This window comes from Pseudochaenichthys georgianus, chromosome 17 (assembly GCF_902827115.2).
Source record: "Pseudochaenichthys georgianus chromosome 17, fPseGeo1.2, whole genome shotgun sequence".
Taxonomy (NCBI): domain Eukaryota; kingdom Metazoa; phylum Chordata; class Actinopteri; order Perciformes; family Channichthyidae; genus Pseudochaenichthys; species Pseudochaenichthys georgianus.
In genome coordinates this window covers 25,915,559-25,932,338 of record NC_047519.1, presented here as the reverse complement: position 1 = coordinate 25,932,338, position 16,780 = coordinate 25,915,559, and the positions used below count along the sequence as shown (strand labels likewise).

Sequence of the window (16,780 nt, the reverse complement as noted above, 5' to 3'; positions counted from 1 at the left end):
GTACATTTGATCATAACAATATATATAAAAGTATACAAATATAAAATTAGGGGAGGAGTAAAGGTACTACTTTAATAGTTACTTTGATTTTTCCAGAACCCTTTTTTTTTTTTTAATTCACTTTGAGGTTTTAGACAGTTTTGTTTAGTCGTAGTGGATGAGATGCTGTTGATGAATCACTGTGTACTATTCTAAAAACCTTATTTAGAGATTTAGAAAAAGAATCCCTTTGACACGCATACAGACATGATGAGTCTGATTATAAAAGCAAGACTTTGATCAAACTAGGTGGTGCAACTAATAATGGCTGGGTCATTGTGTTCACTTGATTACCAAGGTTACTCTTTGTTCAAAAGATTATCCCCCCTTGATGCCCATATTTTAGTTTGATAAACCCCCTGCGACCCAGTAAACTTGGTGGGAGGCAGGAGGTGATTCTTTGACATACCTGATTATCCTCAATCTGCCCCGAAGGGAACGAGAAAAGGACAAATCAAACCACAAAAACAGAGCGGAGGGAAGAATGTGGAAAAGTGAGTTGTAGATGAGGGGAGACAAAATAGAGGAGAAAAGGAGACAAAACTTGGTGGAAGCTGAGAAGGTTGCAACTGGCAAGTTTGGATGTGAGATGAAAGCGGGGAAGAGAAGGAGGAAAAGAAAACTGTGTAGGGGAGGGAGGGTAAATGGAGAGAGGTCCATAAGCCCCTGGATGATGAGAGGGAGGCTGACTCTCCCAGGACAGATTTGACAGGTTTCAGAAGTGGGGGAGCCTGCAGCTAGAAGTGTCTGCCTGCACCCTTAGGAACAGTAGTGAGGGCTGGTGTGGAAATTGTGATTGGGAATATGTGCTTAAGACAAACAAAACAGAAGAAAGTGTTCCTGATGAAAGTCGTAAGTGTGTCTCTCTGTGTGTGCGCTTCCTCTTTTACTTATGTCACAGCGTGAAGCACAAACTTGAAAAACGACAGGATGCAAATCCACAAGAGTTTGACAAATACAGTGGTTTAATTGGCTTTTTGTTTCGTTGCTGCCCGGATCTGCTGCTGCATGTTAGCAATATGACATCCAACAACAACAACAACAACAACAACAACAACAACAACGTAGGCTTAGCACAGACTCAACATTAGTAATTATCACTTGAAGGCTGCAAATCAACTCTCGCAGTCGACTTGTTTGTGTTGTGCCTCAGAACACTGGGATCAGCTTCTGCATTGTGAACTCTTGGATTAAGCAGAAGCAAACACATGTAGGCTAGACGAATAAATAAATGAAAAGGAGAAAGGGGAAAAAAGGATAAACTTTTTTTCCCCTCCTTTCACAAACAGCTTAGTATTGGTGCAGTGCAGCCTGCAGAGAGCACCACCCTGCCAAAATAAAAATGAGCTGGGGCCTGTAGTAAAGGAGACGTCTGCCATGGACGGCCCCTGAGATCTAATCAGAGGGCTTAATATCCCCCACAGCGAGGAGACCTTGGCCCCTCAGCCCCCTCAGCCCTGACACCCCTGACGCCCAACCCGGCTCAGCGCTCTGTTCAGCTCTGCTCTGCTCTGGCTCCACAGCCAACAAACTCCACAAAGTTCCCTCTCTCTCTCTCTCCCTCCCTTATTCTCTCTCATTCTCAGCAGGGAGAGACACAATGGCCAGCCACTGATCCTGTTTGGATGTGGTTTTGGATTATTTCTTTCCCCATTTCTCTATGTCCTCATTTTAACCCTCTTGGAAGAAATACCTCTGGTCCTCCTCAAAACGGGCATTGCAATGGCATGTTTCATATGTGACTCACTCTGCCAAATACCAACACAATGTCCCCTCATTGCCCAATGCAGCTTATCCTTTTATTACATGTTGCTTCAAGACACAAAAAGAGGTTTTACTGAAATGTGTAACACTAATTAAAAGGCTACAACAGTTTATATTAGCAAACACTAACTAACAATTTCATCTATAGCAATTATAAATACAACCAAGCCTGTACAAATGTCAAAACTCAACTATATAAATAACTGAGAAAGTAGTTGAGAACCCATTTGCATCTTTGCCTCAAATGTCATACGTCCATTTACAATTTATTTTTCTTACGGGAGATTTCTAAGTGCCATTAGTGGGTTCTAGGCTCTGGCACTTTAGGATCTGGCCCTTTTACTAAGCTGTCATTTTCCACTATAAATTGATAAATGCATAGCTAATTAAATGTGTCTCTTGCTGGAAGTGGACCAAATATCCATGTAAACAGCGAGCATCAGCTAACTTGACATCTCAGTTGTGTTTGGCCCTATTGTACAGTATTTGCAGGCCCCCCAAGTCTCAAATCCATTTTTATTTTTGCTGTATTGACTTTTTCTTCCGCTAGCCAAAGACATAATGAAGGCTTCCTGCGGCTGCTGTGACCTGCTTCTGTACAGTATATGCAGACAAAACGCAGCCAAAGAAAAAACCTATTGTTTATCAGTGCATTTTGTCTTTCAGAGCATGTATTCCCCACAAAGAAAATTGTCATCGTTTTTGGAGCATAACAGAGGCCCAATTGTGCATGATGGCCCAGGCCTTAACCTTGAGCGGCAATGTTTTGTAGCAAACTGTAAAACCAGCCATCTATCTGCGATTATGTTTGCCTTCAGATTGGTGCGGTCATTAGTTTCGGAAATGGACCATAGAGTTGTTGTTTGTTCATTAAAGGAGGTTTGTTCATTTCGGGTTAACATGCTTGCATATTCCACAGACAGCTGTCACCCAGGCATTAGCAGTCTGAAAGCACCACTGCAGTGTCTGCTTTGAATCTAACTTTTATTTCCCAGGTCAGGAGTGTGACATTCAAAGAAGCAGAGTGTGTCTCAAGTGTACGCAGCTCAATAATTAATAACCGCTCTCCCAGGTGAGCTCAAATTGGGACACGTTAATGTTGCAGAGCCCCGCCACGGGGCTGCAGCGACCCCTAAGCCATCTCCGACACAAACCTCACCTTTTGTGGCTGTGCGTTGTTCCTCCCTCTCCTTGTGGCCCACGGTGCATGCATTAAAAGAAAAAGTTATTTTAAGCTGTAAGAAATTCAAATGAAGCCCCCACATGCTAACTTTTCCAGAGCATCCAGACCTTTGAGATTAGACCGCCATCCTTAAAGCACAAGGGTCTGGGATAACAACCGGCTTGTTTGAAGTGCTCCTTCGAGAATGCAGACACACACACACACACACACACACACACACACACACACACACACACACACACACACACACACACACGCAAGACACATTCACCCAAGACGCACACTTGCCTCCCCCTTAGTCTTTTCCAGTGTGGACTCTGGCTTAATTAAAGCACATATGTATGGTATATGTTTTAAGTGCCAGCGAGTTGTGTGTTTATATGATGGTGAGTGTAGTCTCAGTCTGCATGAATAAGTAGTGCAACAACATGAATATTTATATTGTCAATATAATTAGCGACTAATGGAGGCCATGTTTTGCACTTGAAGCCATGCCAGTTTTTTGTGGTTGTTTATTTCCTGGCTTGTTGTCCCTACAGTTGTGCTAAATAAAGAACATAATTATTCCCAAAATATTATGAATGCGCTAGCTCTAGTGCCATGAATATGACCACTCTAGCTTCACTGTTAACATCTAAATTGTTCTGTTTTTTTTTTCTTCCAATTATACAGCTCATAACATTGTTTTTATATTGTTGATAGTGCATTCATTTGTTTGTAATTAAGTAATTGTCTTTGCCATTTGAAATAGTCTGTTTTTAATTTTTACTCAGGCAGATGCAATTATGATGTTGCCTTTGTTCCCTTAATGCAGGCAACAAGGCTCTACTCTCATTTACCACAGTCAACAATGGGAGGCAAAGAGTAGCGATGTTATACAGTCAAAACTATTTGTGCGGTATCAAACACTTTTAAAGTCTTGCACAACATTTCATACATTTCTTCTCTTCTGCCTTGTCTCCTTTCCTCGTAGTATTCGTCCAGGCCAATAAGCTCCAGCAGCACATCTTCTCCACACACGGCCAGGAGGATAAGATCTACGACTGCTCGCAGTGCCCACAGAAGTTCTTCTTCCAGACAGAGTTACAGGTGAGCCTCGGGCTGGCGGAGCAAAAGGGCCACCAGCAAAAGCTGCGACCGCTAATCACAAATGACAGCTTAACAAACACTAAACACAACTCACTGCTCTCCGTCTATCCTCTGCATCTCGGCTGGGAGAAGAGACTCAGAAGGAATTATTTCAGTCCGTTTCCAAAACTCATTTGTGATGTGCAGATATGATATGATTTGCTTATTAGACCAGCAGAGCACTAAAATATCTGGAATTAGAGGATTAGTGGAATGTGCGTTTTTGAAGAGGTAATTACATACAGTGCAGAGGCAGAAACACAGTTGAGTCAATATGCCTGCATCTGCCCTCCTAATCACAGAGGATGCCTCATGGCTAAATATGAGCCGTGTCCTCTGGGAGACCGTATCTGCCCTTCAACAAAGTTAGTAGTTGGACTTATGAACTCGCAACGTTAGAGAGATAATCCATTTTCAAGCAATCTTTTTCTCCAGTCCTTGGAGAACCTGAAAAAATTAAACAGACCGTATTATATTATTTCACTGTGGTGGTGTTTTCAAGCAGCTTTGTTTTGTTTGGGGGATTCTCTTCCATACACATGGCGCACATCTCATATCCAGATTTCGTTTTTCTATTTACCTTAAGAAACCAAATCATTAAAATATTAAGTCTTAAACCGTGGTGTTCAGTCCAATCACTGAAATTAATCCTAAATTACCTTAAAGCACATAGAGAATACGAAGGCTCCTCACCACATCCTCAAAGTACAACATTTCTGAAACTGGGATTAGCAGGTCTATGTATAAGCCGGTTGTTAGAGGAAGTGTCCAGGGCTTGGCCGGCTCATTGATCCGCAACGATTTTCATATTGAGATTCAGGTTGTAAACACAGAGGCGTCTGTATGCCAGGAGGAAGGTGAATATGATCATTATCTGCTAGTCATTTGAGCACAGCATGCATGAATAAAACAAGTCCTGATCCACCTACATGCAACTGCACCACAAAGAAGGTTATTTAACAAGACTCATCCTTCAACCAACTACCATCATGGAGTCTTTTCATTCATGACAAGGCCTCATAGATATCGCATGCTCCTCTCATTGGTGCCAGTGTTCTCTATAAAGAACGGGTTGTTGGAGGTGCCTGCAAACAATCTCAAATAACCTGGGGATATTTTCCTACTTTTTTTGTTGGACACTTTTTGGAATGAAGCATTCTCCCCCTCCCAGTGGTGTTGTTTCATGCATGATTATATTGTTTTACACTGAACAGAAAAGAGTCAAACATGAAAGACCTATGGCTTGTTGTGAGACAGGGGGTTATGAAAGGAGAGCAGGAATGAGCTCGGGGGATAAAAACAATCATTACACTCTGTGCCATCCTCTAAAGGCGGTCCCAAGCATGCTCACACTCACTCTTACTGTACACATGTGTAGTTTATAGAAACCCGTGCATACATTTTCTTCCTTATATTCACACAGAAATACATCAACGTTTATTTAGACTGTGACCAACTCAAAGATTTCTGGTGTTCTTTTTTCTTCCTTTATCTTGAGATGCAACTACTTTGTATTTGGTAGATTTGCCTCGTCTATGGTTAAGTCCTTCAACAAAGAGTGAACGTTGGAGTCTTGTTTTTAGTTGTTGTTTGTTTGCAGTTGCCATTTTCTATGCATCACACTTCAAAATGTCTCGCCGACATGGGGCAGTTGTTTGTCAGTCTGTGTGAAGTGGAGCTGTCTTCCAGCAGCGAGAGGAGTGGAGGCTCTCTCTCTTTGCCAGGTCTGGAGTTTGGAGTTTCTCCCTGTTTCTCCCTGACTCTCTGGCCCACTCGCAGGCTGCCTGGGCTCCTCATCTCTCACAGTAGTCGGAGGGGTCAAAGGGCCAGTGCAAGCTGGGAGAAGGAGCAGCAAGAGGGAGAGCTGCCACGGCAGGTAAAGGGAAGCAGGAACGATATTTTATTAATTTGCTGCTGAGATCCTGAAACAGACCAAAGGCTGTGACAGGTATCCAGTGCACCACATCCTCCCCCACCGCCTCCCCCCGTGAACTCTACCCTGCAAGGGGCTAGCCAATTTTCGCCAGCCTGTCGAGATGGATGATGGGAGAGCATCCGTCTAATCAGCCCTCCTAGGACCCCCCGCCCAGCCGCCCCCCTCAGACTGGTCAGATTGACTGACTCCTGGGCCTGTGTGCCCCAGAATCCAGATTCCAAAGGAGAATAATCTCTCTTGCTCTCCCTTTTCCTCTTTCTTTCGCAACCAAAAAAAGAAAAGCACCGAGATGCATAGACCACCATTCCCCTCGAAACTCTCCAGAGGACTCCCCTCCACCATCACACACTCATGCAGCCTCCACCCTGCGCATTCCTCTCCCTCACCCCATTAAAATATGGAGCAAAGACTAGATATTTCATGAGGTGCTGATGGGGAGGGCAAGTAGGCTGGCTGTGCAGCTCTTTTTCTGACCCTCATCTACTGCCCACCCCTTGAGCAACTGGGAGACATGGCTTCACTATATCCTCTCTCCAAAATAATACCCACTGTCTTGTCATTTTTAAAGCAGCTGGCCCTTATGAGAAAAAAAAAGTCCCTGGGTTCTAGCAAAGGCCACATTGCAATGTGAAACTTGATAATAAACTTCCTTTTCCCTCTGCGGTGGCGGCTTCAGATACAGTAGCTTTTGAACAATGCGAGAGGAACTGAGCCTCTGACAATGCTGCGAGGCTGGATTAATTAGACAGATTCATTAACTGATGGATGCGCAGTATATTGGCCACAGCTTAAATCTGACATTTCTCCAAGTGCAGTTCATTTGAGAAAAAACACAAGTTCAGCTCCTCCAGCGACGCTGCGTACCGGAGGGCTGCAATCTGAGGTATCTCTCCCAATGATCCCAACGCCTCTAAAGACAAGACAATGAGATTGAAGTTACACAACAGTGAAGATGACATTTTACGCACCGGATTCCCTTGGTCCTTTTAAGCTGGGCTGTCTTTTTTTTCCTCCTCCACCCTCCAATTTCATTATCATTCCTTGGAAGTGACACAAGATTGTAAGTCATGTGTTAAGTTGTGCCGTGATAGACAGAGGAGTGGAAGGACTGGGGTACTGTACGACTTCTCCCTCTCTTCAGATGCCCGCAGGACAAGTACCTTAATTGGAGTGTCTTTTAAAAGGATTCCTTCAAAGACAATCCAGAGATCCCTGGCCTTAATGAGTGCTGAAAGTGACAAGAGCACATCTGCATCATGTTCTACTTCCCCACACAAATGAGATTCTCCTCTCCTCGTGTGATAGCCATTATTGCCAAGCTGTGACCAATTCCACTGTTTTAATTAGGCATATATATAGGCTTCACGGTCACCACGTGTAAACAGCTATGCATGTCACGGCGTCCGTCTTAAACAGAAAATAGGCAGAACAAATTAGAGATGGACTGTTGCGGAATTGGAGGGTGTAGGGAAGAAAGGCCATGAAATGGTTTAAATGTATCCAAAGTGTGTATCCATATTATAATGCATGGAATAACTAAAGTTCTGTGAATGATGGCTCTTCAAAACTATATCCTAGACATTTATTTTCCGCTTTTGCTTTTCATGAGATCTTATGAATGGCACTCTTCAGCATGAAGCACAGATACTTAATTCCCCAGAAGTTTACCTTCCTTTTTTTGTTTTATTTTGTTATGAATTTTAAAATATGCCCCGAAAAACGCCCCAACTGCCCTGCGTCCCAAAAGTGTCTCACAAAAGCAAAGCTTCATGTGTTTGTCCCCAAGCGACTCTCAAACACCCCATTTTCTCTGAATATCTTGATCTGCCAAGTATGACAGCTCCTCACGCTTTTGAAAGTTGTATATATCTTTTTTTTTCCTTTTATATGACAACTTGTTTTCTTCTTCATCACCCCAGGTGCTCAGAATTCTGTCACTATTTCAAAAAGTTGCACTACAAAATAAAAGAACAATGCATTAGGAAAAAAAAACAGCTGCTTGTGAAGCGCCATCATTAATATTTAAGCTTATTTATAATTATGTTCAACACTGTACACACACTGTAAATGGGGACATAAACACCCTTAGATGACTAGTGATGTTTCACAATAGTGGTGTTCTAGTTTTGTAGGTGGATCAGAATTAGACAGCATGACAGACCTAATGATCCTGGGAGGATATTCTCTATTTCTCACTGTGTGTGTGTGTATCTGTGTGCGTTCTGTGTGTGTTTGTCTTTGTGTCTTTCCCTCCCAGGGTCTGATATGTGCATGCAAACACATTGTCTGGAGGGAGACATGACAAAAACTCCCAGAAGCCTTTGAGCTGTTCTTTTTTTCTTTTGCCTGTATTGCACCACTGGGGAAAGTTAAATCCAAACAAAGAGGAGACGCTTGGTGCTGTGCTGGAATCCATCTCTAGATCTCTCCCTCACACATGTCTCTCTTACTTTTCTTAGTTGACTTTTCCAACAACTTTGATAAATGACATGTTAAGCGCATCTCAGGAAATCCACTACAGGCTTAATTTACTGCCTGTAGTGATTTGATTTTCAAGTGTCTATTATGCTGTTGATGTTAACAAAATGCAGCAGAGGCCAAAATAAACAGCATTAGAACAATTAGTCCCTCTCGAATGTCATGTTCACACATCGCACCACGGAAATAATTTAACTCTTCAGTGTTATAAAATGATGTTAAATGATACTGGTCAATTAAAAGCTCATTTTCTGTTTCGCTCTTCGATTTCGATAGGAAAACATTCCCATAGAAGCGTGAAAATGTAGTCCTCAAAAATCTCCGTATTTGTGAAGTGGCATATATATCAGCACAGCAGAGGGAGGGGGGGGCCGGCGCTCTGTAGCATCCCTAGTCAAAGTCTGTCCCTGACTGAAGTGGTTAAATGTGAGAGTAATTGTGTTTTGTTTCTGGGACTGACATGTGGAACCCCATGGACCCCATCTCCCTCCCAGTGACAGGCAGAGATCCTCCCCCCTCGCTCTGTCTAATTAGAGGATGTAGCCCAGGGCTCATGTCCCAGGAAGACCCATCCCCCTCCCAAGATGGCTCCCCTAAGAAAGCCCTTAATTGGGTTCTTTAGTCATAGTCTTCATTTTGGCTGGAAAGGCATCTGTGTGTTGCCATCACCTCAGAATACAGTTTGTATCACTCTCTTGTGTTGTTTTTTTTCTACCTCTCTTTTTTTCTTCCTCTCACCGGCCTTCTCTCTATTGCTTTCCCTCTCTCCCTCTCCCCTTCTCCCACTCTCTCCTCACTTAATGAGGCCCCATAATAACACAGCAGTTGTGCAGTTGTTTTGCTACCTCAGTCAAACAGCGGGATCACTGCATAGTGTGTTTCTAGTACCATTCACTTGTCTACTTAGACAGGGTAATGAGTATCATTTGGAGCTACAAAGCACCGGCCCACAAAAAGGGTGGTCCGTCATCTCCGGTTACACCTCAGAAGCATTTGCTTGGGGTAGTTAGACATCTAATCAAAGCTTTTCAAGCTTTGTGGATTTATTATGTATTTCTTACCAGCTTTCAGTGCGCAAATAACCGGACGCAAAACGACACGCATGGAAGACATTGAAATCCATCATTGGTGTCAACTCCACCCTAACCTAGCGCAGTTACTGTATGACCACGACTCCCCGGACACCTCACTTCAAATAAGACAGTCTGTTACCATGGTGACCAGGACGGTAGTGGAACAACTGCGTTTGGGGTCAACCTTCCCAACGGCCTGATAAGTGATGACTGTGGAGAATGCCGACTGCTGTATTATTTATTTATTTATTTATTTGATTGTGTTCTTCATTGGCTAAACTAGCCAGCTGTAAGCCTGGCCTGAGGTCAGAGCAGGAAAGGATTACTCTCTCAGAGGACCGGTCAACAGTAGGGAAGGCACAAAGGGAAAACTGAGTCAATACTGGACCCGGTTCAACACACCATTAAAGATCAGGACTGAATACAGCACTCTAGTCTTTCTCCACGCCAGTGTTAGCGATAAGAAAGCATTTCAAACGCTTAACCACACAATTAAACAATGTGCTCCTTACTGTCCGCTGTTTATATTTAAATCATTACACAAAAACAAAAATAAGCTTAAATATCCAAGTCATTACTTTAAGTCACCTTGCAGATTGGAGCCTTAAAAAGAGACATGGGTTCTAACCCTGTTTTAGTATCATTTGATGACTTATGTGTTAATTAAATTCCTGAGTGATGACTACGGGTACGCACAGGTCTCAGTGGTTTTGTGCACACTCCCCGCGCTCCAGATGCAGACGTACCGTATGTCAGCCATGCAGCGAAATAGAGAAACTCGGCACATACTGATAAGACTTTTAATCATAGCTTAGAGGGGGATGTTTACAGTTTTAACTGTTCCTTCAATTTTTGGATTATAGATAAACTGAATAAGACACTTTAGCTGCAGGGGTTCAAATAAATGTGCTTAACTCTACTAATTAAATAGTTTCTTTAATGAGCGTCTTTTCTGTAACTAAGACTAACTTGACTCACACTATCAAATCATCGCTTTACTGTTGAACTAGCATTTCAACAGACACACAGAAATGTCATGATACTTTATAAAATAATTAACCAAATGGTATTTTTTTTACATTTGATCTTTTTGTCAGAAATGTACCACCGCACTGCTAATAATCTGGCTTATAGTTGCAGTTCTTCCTGCCTGGCTTTTTATACATTTTGGCATGTGTTATGAATTAATCATTATAATATGGTGTTGCTATAATTTAAAGATGCATCACTACATGTGAGGGCTACCTAATGTGAACCATTATGCTCAATTCAGTGGCCAGCTCTACACTTGCTCTAGACAAAGAGCATACTGCTTTGATTGTGGAGCTTTGAATAGGCCATGGCTTAAGAATTCGTTAATGCTCACTCATCTCCCTGACAACTCGATAAAGCCGGGGTTTAATGTTACATGCTGCATAACACCAGGTAGATGTGCAGACACATTGTAGCCTACTTAACATGTGCTCTGCAGGTATTAACATTATGCTAATCAAACATTGTTAGAGTTGCGATTAAGCTTTACATCCTTCCTCTGTGATGTTGGACAATGTGAAGATTGTCTTTAATACAGCGGGATCAGATGAAAGGGTGAATGTGTGTGCTAGTCTGCTGGACTTCTTTTGCAGAGCTGATGTAAGAGATGCACCTCTGTTGCCTCACTGGAGACCGGGTGCTATCGATGGAGACCAGAGCAATGGGGAACGACATAAAGAATGATTAGTTAATAAATCAACTCCCCAGCCTACTTGCTGTTTCTCGCTCTCTGCTCTTCTCCAATCGTTCCCCATTTTTTCTCTACCTCTCACTCTCTGCAGCAATGTTTAATTCCTATGACGTGTTGCACCTGTTTGCATGGGTACACAAGACCCCTGCCGGATGTTCCCCCTCCTCTCCCACTACCCCTGAGGGCGTTGCAGCAGGGTGATGTAATCACATGAAAGTGGTGGTTTTAACGGTGGCACAGAGCCGGTGAGATAATGGAAGAGGAGGCTCGCTCCGAGCCAATGCAGCCAGTCTTCAAGGGAGAAGCGGGTGCGCATTATTGATCAGAGCAAAATTTAATTTAGTGAAGAATCGACTCCAATGGTTTACCTGAACACTGCTGGTAGCCGGGCCCTGCAGCAGGCCTGTGTGGCCAGCAGGTGGTTGAAAGGATCGAGGAGGAGATTAAGGGTTGGATAGAAGGGAAGGAAATGGATGATAAGAGTAATGGCAGAGTTTCAGGGGGAATAGGGTGGCATTGAAGGAGGGAGTTAGGATGGGAGCTAAAAGGCTTAATGGAGGGCATCTAATCCTAAATTGCAGTGATTCTGGTGTGACACCATTAGTGACATCCTCTTTACCGGGGCACTGGACATTTCAGTCATTTTCTCGCACAAGATGAGAGTGATGTGTTTCACTTCTAATTTGACATTTGTGGTTGGGTAACTATATTTAACTTACACAGCGCCGCTGCAGAGGTACTTGAAGAACTTGACAAGGATGAAGATTGGAAAGTGAATTTCCCCCCACCCTCCCTTCAATACTCATACACAGAACAGTTTAGCTTCTCTGAGGAGTTCAGTATCCACAGAGATAAAGGTATCAGTTTCATTTTCTTTAACGTTTTTTTTTACCCCCCTCTTTTCCTTTATTTCCCTTTCGTCTGCATGGTTGCCACAGCCACTGAAGTCGTTTAACACCGTCCTTGAGAAAGCCCTCAGTGAGAGAACTCCTGGCATGTTTAAGGAAAAGGTAGAATGCAGTGTGTGTCAGACAGAGCTGGGACAGGCAGAGGGGGGAGCATTCCCCAGAGAGGTTATTTTCCCCTCTAATAGCTGTTACGAGCCCTACATTATATCCAAGGAGCTACGTTCCTTTGGGGTCCACAGACAGACAGACACACACACACACACACACACACACACACACACACACACACACACACCTAGACGCACTGGCACACTTACACAAAGGCATGCACACTCAGTTGAGCACAATTCTTCTCTCTGTTTCTCTTTTTTACACACACACACACACACACACACACACACACAGACACACGGGCACACACACACTCAGTCCTAGCCGCTTTGCTCTCCTCGTGTCAATATCCTGCCATTTGAAGTCACGTACTGCAGGGGCTTCTGGGAGTCGCCGAGGAGCCAGGCTGACGAGTAATGGGCCGCATTCATTAATAAGGTTGCCGTGCTCCTGTCCCTCCTCAGCAACACCAAGGATGTCTTCACCGGGGGGGTAGGGGGTTGGTGGAGTGTGAGGAGGGGGAGGAGGTGAGTTGGGGCGAGAGAGAGAGAGAGAGAGAGAGAGAGAGAGAGAGAAAGAGAGCGTCCCGTGGGGAGTCTCCTCCCAGACTCACTTAAAGGAGCTTTATTTTAGCGAGAGAGGAGAGAGGGAAGCAGAGGAGCTGTCCGGGGCCGCCTCTTTAAAAAAGGGAGAGCAGGGCCCAGGCGAGCCACGCTAACCCTTACAGGGGTCACACCCCTGCTCCCCGTCAAACAGCTTATTACCCCACCTGTCGGGAAGTAATCGCCCAAGCTGAAAGGAAAGCTGTCGAGGTGTTTAAATGCTTTATATGTAGGCAGCTGAAAGGGTAAAAGGGAAGGAATGAATGCAAGGGGGGGTTAATAGTCATCTCCCAGCTACTGCCTGAGGGATTCTGCACCTACAGGACTGAAGGTGACTGCTTTGGTAAACCTTGTCACTGAGGTTACAGTAATAATTGTTTGTCCCCTCCTCCCCCATTTTATTTTGAAACTAGTTAAGCAGTACAAATGTCATTTTACAACCTTGTGCACCTAATGCTGTGCCGATGTGCCGAACAATGCGTGTGTGTGCGTGTGTGCGTGTGTGTGTGTGTGTGTGTGTGTGTGTGTGTGTGTGTGTGTGTGTGTGTGTGTGTGTGTGTGTGTGTGTGTGTGTGTGTGTGTGTGTGTGTGGTGTGTGTGTGTGTGTGTGTGTGTGTGTGTGTGTGTGTGTGTGTGTGTGTGTGTGTGTGTGTGTGTGTGTGTGTGTGTGTGTGTGTGTGTGTGTGTGTGTGTGATGTGTGTGTGTGTGTGTGTGTGTGTGTGTGTGTGTGTGTGTGTGTGTGTGTGTCTCTGTGACAGGTGTGTCTAGTCCATGCCAGTTTAGAGAGTCCAAGGCCGTGTTTTAAACAAAGCACAGCAAGTGGGGCATGTAGTTTGCATTAAAGGGATTAGCAGTCACTTCAAAAGATGACCTGGATTCAGCCCACCAGGGACACCAGTTACACACCCCCTGGTCCACACTCCCTTTAAAGAACCTGGCACAGCTGCCCCACTACAACCACTCTCAACGGCGTGTGTGTGTGTGTGTGTGTGTGTGTGTGTGTGTGTGTGTGTGTGTGTGTGTGTGTGTGTGTGTGTGTGTGTGTGTGTGTGTGTGTGTGTGTGTGTGTGTGTGTGTGTGTGTGTGTGTGTGTGTGTGTGTGTGTGTGTGTGTGTGTGTGTGTGTGTGTGTGTGTGTGTGTGTGTGTGTGTGTGTGTGTGTGTGTGTGTGTGTGTGTGTGTGTGTGTGTGTGTGTGTGTGTGTGTGTGTGTGTGTATATTTGGGAGGTACAGCAAAACGGAGTGATATTGTCGGCTTGTTATCCTGTCACGGGGAATTGTGCACAGTTACATATTTACAGAAGTATGGAGGATCAAATCGTCAACGGCCTCACCTGCACATAAAGTATTTCTGAACTTCCCTCCCTGCACTGTCCATTTGCAGCAGATTCAATAAATGTAGGCTCTGAATAAACAAGACTCTAAGGATGATATTCCTTCAGGTGTACCAGTGCTTTTTTATGGATTTGTTTCCATGGACACAGTCTTTGATCGGAAGGCAGAATGTTATCTGTCAGTGGGCGTGTGCCTTTGTGTTAGACCACGACTTATCTCGGCCTAATCCTAACACCATGTACACAGGTTTGACTCCTGTGCAAGTTAATTGGATCCGGATAATGAAAGCCTAATAATGGCAATGTTCAAATGTCAACAGAATCAAAAGTGCTTGCCTATCATAACATTTATAACACATTTCAAGGTGCAAATCAATAGTGTCCTTGGTATGGAAGATGAATACTGTTCCCAATGTACTTTTAATGAAAGGTTGGGAAGATCAAAGATGCGTTTGTTGTACGTGATCATAATGTTCCCCCTGTTTCTTTGTGTGTCCTTGCAGAACCACTCGTTGACTCAGCACAGCAGCTAACATGGCAAAGATCAGCGCCGTGGCCGAAAACAAGGATCACATGACGCAGAGAATAATGTTGGACCGCCAATTATTGTCAGTGCAGTTTCCCACTGACTGTCTTGCACTGAACTTTCGATTCAGTTTCACCACAAGGAACCACGCCACAGCAAGAAAAAATAAAAGCTAAGAAAATAAAAGAAAGAGAGGGGGAAAGAACATAAAATAACCCTCCCGGTTCTTTACTAACCATTATTTCAAAAATAAAGAAAAAGCTTGTTTGTACATAGAATTCTTCATGTGTTGCTTAACTACAGCTATATTGCAATCTTATACAGTATTTGCCAATGTACAGTTCAAAAATGTTTATCCAAAAAAAAGAGAAGGGGAAAAAAATATCAATGACATTGTCAATCAGACCAGATGGGACTCACAGTTGTGTAAAGGAGATACAGGGTGCCACTGAAAGCGTAGGAAGCTGTAGGATCCCGCAAGTGTTGTCAGGAGGACTCTTTTCATCAGAGACACTCCTACTGCGCAGTATGCCACTATGTATCCTAACATGGTAAATCACTACGGGGTAGAAAAGCTCGATTCACCAGCATAAGCTGAGATCTTGACTGTGTGTCCGTCGTTTCGTGGCTGCCAGAGGACCAGCTGAGAACGGTGGTGCGACTAATCTGCACTGCCTGCGCTGGAGTTCAGATGAGAGGCAAAAAAATACAAATACAAGAAAGAGAGAAAAAACAACACAGAAAAACAGGACAGGATGCTGATATATGCAAACGCAGTGACACAGATTTGGAAAAGGCTAGTTCCTCTGGTTGGCTCGTGAACAGAGGCGTGAAGCTCCCATGTGGCTCTCAGAGCATGGGGAAAATCTCCGGCCCACTGACTCAACCTGTACATTTCTGTTGTCAATGTTTACTGCTCGTTGAAGCCTGGAGATTACTGGAATTATTTTCCCTTTTATGTTTTGTTATCTATACATATTTTTCGCAGTAGGGGAGTAAATCCATTTGGATTTGGGGGTCATGAAGACTGAGCATAATTTCAGTCTGTTCTGGGGATATAATGTAATTACAAAACTCTGTCCCTGGCTCTCCTGGAGAGTGCCCGAGTACTCCTTGTTTCTTTGCAGTGTGCCATTGCTCTATGCTCAAGCTGGAAGCCACTGTGGCATCATATGAAACTTTAAAACATTCTGTTATGTAAATGTTTTGCATTCATTGAACCTGAGATGCACTTTTGTATAAAACTTTAATGTTTTGACATTTTGATTGAGAATTGTTCGTACACAGTTTACAGGAAATCACCATCTCCTGCAGCAAAAGGACAGTTATCTCAGATGTTATTAAAATGTATTGAGTTCTGTATTTGGCAGACCTCATTTTTTTGTGTTGCACATGTGATGGAAATATTAAAAACTGTATGAAGAACTGGCTTCATTGTCCTTTCATTATCTGCTTTATATAAAATACGTGTATCTGTGTGTGAACATAATTAACCCATCAGACAAGACCTTTGACAGCACAAACACGATCATCATCAAAGGCTTACACTGCTTTTTTTCTTTTTATCAAATTGGATCCTATTTTTCCTCTCTCCCTTGTGGCTCTCGCTAACAAACATCTGAGCATCTTAAGGGAGGTCTGTGTTATTAATGACTCCATTACCCATCACCCTGTGCGGTCCCATTCTACACACCCATGCGCTAGGTCTATTTAGGGAGAATCCAGCACTCCGGGAGACGGAGAAAAAGATTCTTCTGCCTTTGCGGGATGGGACGAAACCCACGAAACATCTGTCTGTCCCAGCAAATGATTCATCAACGGTGACATGCGAGCAGCATAACATTTGTCGAAGCTTTCAGTTTTGTTTTTAAAAAAGCTCAGCGCTGCAGCTCATTGTAAGTAACAACAAATTACTGTGAACTCATGACTAATTTTAAATACGCAGAAGATACTGTATTTCATAATATATGAAATA

The 16,780-nt window shown here is 43.6% G+C and overlaps 1 protein-coding gene across 7 annotated transcripts in view; it reads left to right on the top strand.

Moving 5' to 3' along the window:
- Nucleotides 1–16,230, top strand: part of LOC117461869 (zinc finger protein 521-like) — an 87,949-nt gene extending 71,719 nt beyond the window's left edge. For all 7 annotated transcript variants that reach the window (XM_071206458.1, XM_071206457.1, XM_071206456.1 and 4 more), the window contains 2 exons: nucleotides 3,960–4,075; nucleotides 14,783–16,230. In XM_071206458.1, the coding sequence (XP_071062559.1) occupies nucleotides 3,960–4,075; nucleotides 14,783–14,812 (146 nt within the window). In that variant the 3' untranslated portion in view covers nucleotides 14,813–16,230. The remainder of the gene's footprint in view (nucleotides 1–3,959; nucleotides 4,076–14,782) is intronic.
- Nucleotides 16,231–16,780: the final 550 nt, after the last annotated feature.